The 9370-nt window shown below is 37.7% G+C and overlaps 1 protein-coding gene across 1 annotated transcript; it reads left to right on the top strand.

The window, feature by feature from the left end:
• The first annotated feature begins 2128 nt into the window (after nt 1-2128).
• On the top strand, nt 2129-2554 carry LOC117787068 (cofilin/actin-depolymerizing factor homolog). The gene has a single exon (XM_034625513.1). The coding sequence runs from the start codon at nt 2129-2131 to the stop codon at nt 2552-2554; it is 426 nt and encodes a 141-aa protein (XP_034481404.1).
• The last annotated feature ends 6816 nt before the right edge of the window (nt 2555-9370 follow it).

Below are 9370 nucleotides of genomic sequence, written 5' to 3'. Positions count from 1 at the left end.
ACAGATATACAGATATAAGAGAGAACGACTTGCTATCTCTGTCAGTTGAATGTGGATATATGAATTCGCTGAAAGGTAAACAATTTTAATTTATTTGCCCAATAATAAACCCATCAAATAACATTGGGTGGGGGCCAAACGCCGCCACAAATGCGACATCGCCCCTTGAAATATACAAATCAAATATGTTAACGCGCATACGCCCCGTTAACAGCTCATTGCGGGCCGAGCAGGAGCGTTGTGTACTCGTATTTATGTGTGCGTGTATTTACATGTGCTGCAGTACTCAGTATGACAAGGACTGGCAAATTAAAGCACAAGCTTTTAAAAATGTCGCTTAAAATGATTGCTTTCAGAAAGTTTTACAACTGATTTTCATAGTTGCTTCTGTTCTGAAACTGTGCAGCGATTAATTTGCTTAAGAAATCAAGTTCATTTGCAAAAAAAAAAAAGAAAAAAAAAGTCCAACAACTGCATTAACGGATACTTAATATGATGTTTTACTTGAGGCTGGCAGCTGTCTGGTTTTCAGCTGATTGCAATTTTTAATTGTCAAATGCAGTCGAGTGACAAATGAAGGCAACTCCTTCAGGCTACACTGGACCAGGATCTGAGCACAAGGAACGCCATTAATGACATCTGATATTTTATTTAACAAATGCAACAGCTGAGCAATGAAGTTGCCAACTCACGTATTGTTTTTCCGAACGTTCAAAAATGTATGAGGGGAATGACAAAAAGAAGCTATAGAAGAAAAGCAGGTGCTAGCAGGAAACGAGTCGCCCACTCGGCTCACTTGAATGAAATACATCCGATTGTCATTTCAGGACATACAGCTCAGGATGTCCAGCTCTAAAATGCAAATGAAGCTGCCTTGTCATTTTATTTGGAGTTTTTCCAAATATAAAGGGTCGTTTGTCTGGCTGAGGGGGCACTGCATTTAATTAGACATTAATAGGGAATGCTTTTAACGCGTTGCTGCGGTTAAGTGAAAGTTGAGCTTAAGAGCTTAAGCCGAGGCTAAGTTTAATGTGCCAACAACGACGACCCGCCAAAGCAGAGTGAAGGGATCAGACAACGACACTCTCAATTTGCATTTGCATTTTTCGGTACTTGCTGAAAATTGACTAGAGCCCGCTGACGTTTTGTGGCTTTTCCTCTTCCCCCTCTTTCCTAACCCATCCCTTTTAAACTACATTCCTTCTTATCAGCATTCAACCCCCACGGCTGCAAAGCGAACAATTTATTGTTTCAAACGGATTTAGCGTGGCAAAATTCGATTACTGGTAATTGCCTATTGCATAGACTGTCACACTGCCAGACGGCCAGACAAAAGCGCAGCTTAATTGAATTAAAAGCGTTGCAAAGCTCAAAAGCTAAACGCTCCCTGCAATGATTAACGTTTTAAAGCGTAAAGTGATTAATCGTAGCGCTCTAATGGAGAGAAATGTTGCTTGATGTTGGTTAAAAGCAGTTAAGTTTAAAGATCTGTTTGCTTAAAAATATTGATTATTATGCAGCTGAATAAATATGGGTTATTCGTTGACTTTTTTTTTAATTTTTTATAATTTTCCTTTAGATATATGCAACTGCTTTCACACTCTAGCAACATTTTGCGTCACTGTTGGAAAATTTTGACATGGCTCAAAGTAATTAAAATTGTTATGCAACATTTAACACAGCTTAAGATATCTACAATTATCTATATTTTTTGTTTGTGCTCACTGAAAAGTTCAACTATCATTCAACATTTTTTATTTCACTCTCGGTCCAACAAACTTAGCAATCAAATGAACTTTGTGGAAAAAAGTAAGAACGGAAAAGAAAACGGCAACGTAAAGTGTGCAAACTTTTTGTAAGTCGATATGATAGATATGTGTGTATATAAGAAATGTAGGAGCAGCGGAATCTATCCAAGTTATTCATAGTCTTTATTCGGCATGTTGTTGTTGACTTTGCTTTACAATTAGGTTTGTATTTCAAGCACAGAACTTAGTAAGCTTTCAGGGGAATAGTTATATTTGATAGGCTTTTCAGAAATAGTTTAAGTTCAGCGCACAGAAAAGGCAAAATTATTTTCGTTTTCTATTTATTTTCATATTTCTATTTTGATAAGACAAACCGCATAATGAGCGTTAGGTGCAGCACAAAATGTTTAGAGATTTACGAGGCGATACGCAAAGGCAAAAAATACCGATACATTATATTTCGAATTACTCCCGATGCTGTAATCGATGTGGAAACTATAGGACCCCGTGATAATGATTATAAACAGTTCATGGAGGACCTAATGCGCAATGGAGCAAGTGAATGTCGTTATGGGCTCTTTGATCTGGAATACACCCGAGTCTGTGAAGTTACCAAACAGCAAATGAAGAGAGAAAAGTTAGTGCTCCTTTCCTGGTGTCCCAGCAATGCAAAGCCCAAAGGCAAAATTCTCTACTTGAGCTTTCTGCATCCGTTTATGAATCAGCTAAAGGGAATTCATTACTACAAAACGGTTGGCGAATCAATTGAGCTATCACGCGATGAAATGGAGGGATATTTTCACTAAATAGCTAAACGCAATAGATTTTTAAGATATGTAACGCTATGTTTGACGATTGGGGTTAATCAAGTTTAGTTTTTTGGATTGGAAACATTTTAGGTTAGTGTAGTTAGGTGGACTTTGTATGGGGCTATTTGTACTTTTTGTACATTTTTTTGTTATATCTATAGAATTCGAATAAAATATTTAAAATTGATCAATTTGATGTACTAATTTAGGAAAATTATGCAGTATAAATATTAAATTCGGTATGCTAGCTGTCAGTTTAAAGGTGCCAATAAAATGGCATTTAAAAATAAAATACACCTGAATGTTTGTTTTTTATAAATGAAATTGCATTTCAATTGCTTCAATTGCCATTTGTTACTTGACCTCGACAGGAATATCTACGTGTTGACATCCCTTTGGTTAGCACAAATATAAATAGAGAACGATCGCGTCCGTTTATTTGTTTTACAATTTACACCTCCAAGGACTACACTGTGTAGAAAGCGCGATGACAAGGACACTGCGCAGCAAGTCGCATTCAATTTAGCAACAAACAGGCAAAGTTTTCTGCGCTGGACAATAAGCGAGCGCAAACTTGCCACAGCACAAAAGTAGGCAACGGAAAGTTGCGGCGACAACTGCAGATACATCTGGGCGGCATGGTGAGTGGTGGGCATGGCACTGGGATGCTGCACTGCAACGCGCAAACATAAAAAGCCAAGTAGAAAAAGCAAAAGTTTTCACTGACAACGAACGCCACAAGTAAAAGGTGCTACTTGCCTTCGAAGAAGAAAGCAGGAGTATAGTAAGAGCATTAAGGGTATAAGGAATAGAATATCCGGGGGAAGGTAGACCGAGGAGTAAGACTATGCACCCGGTCCATTGTTTCGTAATGGAGAAATATTGTTTAGCATGCGGCAGAGTCAGCGCAGAAGACGGAGACTAAGTCAAAAGTGGAAGGGGATCATGTTGCAGTTGCAGGAAGATGCAGATGGAGCTGGATCCCAAGCAGCTGCCCGGCTCTATGGAGTTTCATGTGGCGCGACTGCTGTTTGGAATATTATGCATAATGGTTTTTGGTCTATTGACATTTATGGCATTGGACTACCACAGAGCTACCGACGATGAGTTTTGGGATTGTGGACAGGATGGTGGATTGGGTGAGAGAAGCGCTAAAGTTTGTCGTAGGGAAAGTTAAAGTACAGTTGCTTGTTGAGGTTACTTAGGTGGGAAATGTTTAGTGCGGAGCGAAAGTTAAAAGCCATGCAATTGAAATGGATACGGGAAATCGAGCAATGGGCCACAATTTGTAAATTCCAGCAAAAGATTGAAGCAATTGACACGGATTTTGATTTAAATTGAAATTGTTGCAGTAAAATGATATTAAGTCAATTTAAGTAAATTAAGTAAAAAAATAATTATCTCTAAGATCTTATTGATTTCTAGTTGGTTACTGATGTTGATCAGAACAGTATATTCTTAATAGGAACCAAAATGACGGCAACTGATTGTTAAATGCATATTCACAAATACAACTGTTTAATAAAGTTAGTTACTAACTAACTAACTGCGCTTTACTTGAATGAATAATGTTATAACTCGTTTGATAACCCTGTGACTGAACATGATCAATTTAATATAGTTAACCCATATCCGATGGACATCAAATCAGGCATAGAGTTTTAGTTGCAGCAATTTCAGTTGCCAATTACGCGTGAGCCACAGACGAGTAAATCGCGGACATAACATTTAACGGCTTATTTTGCTGCCACAACAACAACGGCATAAACAATTCAAGCAATAACAATAGCAACAACATCGATAAAAACACCAATCTACTGGTAATAATGACATATGGAGGCTACACATGGACAACCGCAGCTGCTAACTGAAGCCGTGGAGCAAAGTCCATTGCACTATCATTAAATATTTATTCAATTTAAATTTGCCAATTAACTTGGTCGAGGCACGACAAAAGGGATAAAGAGGAACGATGGTCTGTTCCCACATTGTAAATATGACAATTTTTCAAAAACTAAACTAAACGCTGACAGCGTTTACAGAGAGGTGTCTCGACTGTCCGATTCGAGGGGAAAGCCGTTTGTTTGGTGGCATAAAAAGCATTTTGAATAATAAATGCATAATTCCTAGATACAAAAGCGCGTGCCATAAATATTCCATGATAAATTATAGAAAAGCTATTAGGCCAAACAAACGATGGAGCGCGTGAGTGTCCTGTGTTCTATGTCCTGTTCTATAGTGTCCCATGTCCTGGTTTGTTGAACGTTACTCCCAACCAGAATTTAATGGCCGGACTGCGTTTGACATTTTTCAAATGAGGTTACCACGAACCAAAACAGTGTGTGTGCGTCAAGGAGGCATTTCTCTACGTTTATTTATGTAAATTTGCGTAAATTACCATGAAAATATTTACGGTAAATAGAGCATTTTAAATATTAAACATAAATTGAGCTTGGGCAGGCTTTGTGTGGGCTCCTGCATTTGACTCACACTCTCGCAAAGTCATTCCTTGCTGACGTCACATCACATTGGCCACAAGCTGTGCACGTAGAAGAAGAAGTTGTTGAAAAGAAATGCACCAAACAAGTTTCAACTTTGCATCAAGCCCACAAAAGAGTAAACTCGAAACCGGAAACGGAAGCATCAGCACACACTAAATGCCATTGACGATTTGCTGAATGGTAAGCAAGATGCCGAAAAAGAGAATTGTTTATACAACGACGAATTCTTACACTTATGCAAATATATGGATCACTTAGTTGTATATATTTATCAACCAAAACTACTCGATTCGCCAAATCGCCGGAATTAAACAGCAAATTTACAATTTAACACTGTGGGGCTACAGAAAAAAGTACGAAAGTCATATAACTTATTTACATAAATTCATTTTATTACTCTTCACTTAAGAAAATAACTTCATTAAATTTCTGCCAACACTTACAATTATAGTTTTCTAATGCTTCTTACAATTAATCTGAGCTTAAAATAGTTTTTGAGTTATTGATTTTCAAATGGTCATTTAAGATATTTCAAGTGCTGCCAACTTGAACCAAACTCAAGATGCATCATAAAGTACTTATAGCCTTTGGTACTTGAAGTTTCAAGTCATGTGTGCTGAATTTTGTCTTGTTGCTTGGCAGTTAAATTAAATATTCTTGTCAAATGCAGTTGTCAGTGAGTCATTTGCAAATGTTTCCCTAACAATTTCAAATATTTGCACCGCACTTCATAGATTTTAGACTTTTAAATAATAAAATACAATACCACTAAAACAACATGTAGCCCCAAAAACTAAAAGAGAAACACTAAACTGTGGCAACGCTGAGTGCTGTGAAGAGTGCTGTGTGAGAAGAGAATGAAAATGAGGATGAGGATGTGGATGTGGATGAGCACGAGGTTGAGGACGAGGTAGTCGGCTCCTATTTCGACAGCTCCCCGTGCAAAATGTCTTTTTGGACGCAAAGTGCTCTCTAGTTAGATATTGTACTTGTGTGTGTGTGATAGGGTATGTGTGTGTGTGTATCTATGTGATGGGTGCTCTATAAAACATTTGCTTTTGAAGTACGTACTTAAATTGCATTCAAGCTGAGCAACAGTCGTCGTCGTCGCCAAGTAATGTACATTTTACAAGGTCTATATAGTACAACTGTTCCAACTACTGCCTTCTGAAGATGTGAGTTGAGTTGTTAAATAAGTTGGCAGGACGTGTGAATGAGTGTTTAAATATGTGTCGAATTCTTGTTGAAAGCTTGCGGGGTGTTGCGGTGGGTCTTCTGATTGTATGAGCAGGGACAAATGTGGTGGAAATTCAATTCATTCCAAACCAGGTGGCAAACAATTTTAGACTTAAATTTGGATTTCGGGGAACCGCAGAGACGTCATTTTTGATGAAATTTAGCAATCCCCGACTATGAGATACCCAAAAGGTATATAAATATTTTGGATTATGATACAATATCAAGAATATTAAGTGAATTGTTTTTTAGATTACTAATGATTATAATATCGAAATGATTTAAAGTTAAGAGCCACATTATTTACATATATTGTGTATATTGGCTATAAATAATATGCGACATATATTTGTGTAGCTCACGTTATAATGACATTAACATAACACAGTCATGTGGCAAGGTTTGATAATCGTTAATAGATATGGAATTCAATGTGCCCAAAAAGGCAATTAACAAAACTGACCACGCCCACACCCGCCCACTTGCTGCAGGGAAACATCCAGGCTGCATAAGGCCAAGCATTGAGCGATAAAAGCTTATGAGCCCATTAAAACAACACAATGGGTTGTTTATTTAATTAAAGAAGCGCCTAATGAATATAAATATATATAAAACAAAATGTCTTCTGCATTAAAATTACCCAAGCAAGAAAATAGATAAAAATAAATACACAAATAAGGAACAACATTTGGAAATGAACCCTTTGGCCAATATATATAAAACTGCTAATATGGTATAGACCATGCGCGTATAGGCCAACTCCCAATTAGCCTTGGCAAGCAACAACATTACTGATAGTTACAAAGCAGGGGACTTCAGCAATTTCTCGCATTACTTCCGCTAAATTAATACCGTTTCTGGTGACCGTTCGGTCGGTCGGTCGGCGTCAGAGCGTCGCCAACTTGACCAGATTTCTCTCCTTCGCGAAATCATATTTTTCTGACAATTAACAGTGGGATATTTTCTATAAATCATCAACTTAAACTCGAAGGTAACATTTTTCAAATTGATTTAAAAGTTTTAAAATTTGCTAAGCACTTTGTTGAGCTATTAATATGTTTTATGGAGTAAACAAGTAAACGGACAAGAAAAACGAACAATGGTAGAAAAGAATTAAATTTTCCAATTTCTATACAGAATCAAATAATTAAAAAATTGACATTCCGTAAGGAAATCGGTTAAGAATTGACAAAGCTATGACAGTTTAAAGTTTTTAAGAACGCTTCAAGGGAAAAAACGGACAGGGAACAAGTAGGAACCAAATAATAATAACAAATACACTTAAAAATAAACAAAAATAATTAATAAAAATTTATATCAATTATTTAAAATTTATTATTGAACTAACATTTTATATTTATTTTGACCATTATAATATGCTTGTTGTGCCATAGTTAAACCGATGCGCGATGTGCGAATGTAGATTCGAGCCTTTCTCTCTTTTACGAGTATTATATATTTGCCTTTAATTTTTTTTGCTCTCCACTTTTTGGTATATTTCGATTGCGACTGTCGTGTTGCGTGTCCCTTAGCCAAAGTGTCGTCGAATTAAAATTCATGGCAGCGCATTTAACTGGCACTGAAAAACACGCCCAAAACTGCGACAGGACATGGCGTACCCAGTCCCAGTTCCAGTCCGAGTCCGAGTCCGAGTCACAATCCGAAATCGCACTGTCGTAACTGCCAGCCCGTCTTTTACAGTGCCGTCCAGTTTGGCGTGCACATAATTTCTGTTATTTATAGTTGACTATAAAAAATGAGGTCAGTGCGTAGCTGTCGACGTCGCAGTCGACGTCAATGTCTGGCCACGACTTTTGCCTTAATTAAAGTCGTTAAATCGCAGAGGTGTGAGTTGAGCCTTTGTTTATTTTCTTTGTAAATGTCTGTGTGTACGACTTCAAATCAAATTAATGAACTGCAAGGCAGCTAATGAGCAGCTCATAGATTTAAATGAGCTAACCGGCAAATAAATAGACTCGGACCACACAAAAAGCACGCAACGAAGCGCGAAAAACTTAAAGCCAGCCATCTTAAGGATATTCGTCTTAAACAGCTCTTAAAGCTGCCAACTCTTTGTCTCAATCTTTCATGCTCAGACTTTGTTCATGGTTGCCTTTTATGACCTTTAAGTGCTTCGGCAGCCAAAAATGTTGGGCAGCTTAAACGGGCCATAAACAATTACTTAACATTATAACACAATTTTCAACTTAATTGTGCACAATTGCAAAAAGTTCAAAGGTTAAGTGACTGCAACACTTCACGCAACAGACTAAAAGAGCCAGTGAAAGAGAATGGAATAGGGAGAGAGAGAGAGAGAGAGAGAGAGAGAGAAAGATGGAGAGAGACTTAACATAACGAGCGTTGAGTTCAAATAATATCAATTAACTGCAAGTTACGTGCTTCGGCTAATTATCTCGCTTAATAAAGCGCCTAATGAGTGGAAGCAGCTGCCAACGCCCAGCTGCCAAAATACAACAACAATAGGTGTAACAAAAAGAGACTCAGAGATGAAAAGAGAAAGAGAATGAGAGAGGGATAGACGACCAACTTCTGCTATAGCAACTCTATCGCTTAACACGCTTTTCATAATTTGGCTATCGCTATTTTCACACTTTTTCTACGTTTTTTTTTCAGCTTACCGTAAAAAATAATTATGCTTCAACTGCGTAGCAGCCTACGAAGCTTAATTGTAATGTCTTCAACCGCCTTTAGTGGGCGTGTCATGCAGCTTTAAGAAGGAACGCAGACTTTGTGTTACCTTTTATTATGCCGGATTTGCATGCTTCGCATAGCTTCATTTGCATTTGCTGGCTGGAATGAAATTTCAGCACGCTAAACTAAGCAAATTTTTTACACATTTTAAACAAGAAATAATAAAATGTGTGGCTGAACATAACGCTCGGCAAATAAAGGCCAAAGTTCACAGTAGCATGTGTGCATTTCTGTATGTGTGTGACGTTTGAGCTCATTAAGAAAACTCGTGCGGTCGCTTTGGCAACTATTTCCACGTTAGAGCGGTAAGTATACGCCAAGGGGCAGAAAAGTCAGGGGTGTTGGCATTTCCCTTTTTTTCAGA

This window comes from Drosophila innubila (assembly GCF_004354385.1).
Source record: "Drosophila innubila isolate TH190305 chromosome 3L unlocalized genomic scaffold, UK_Dinn_1.0 0_D_3L, whole genome shotgun sequence".
Taxonomy (NCBI): Eukaryota; Metazoa; Arthropoda; class Insecta; order Diptera; family Drosophilidae; genus Drosophila; species Drosophila innubila.
This window is presented reverse-complemented; position numbering and strand designations above follow the sequence as displayed.

Bases quoted from the DNA above. Each gene is read 5' to 3' on its own strand.
- LOC117787068 (XM_034625513.1), top strand. From the start codon at position 2,129: ATGAGCGTTAGGTGCAGCACAAAATGTTTAGAGATTTACGAGGCGATA.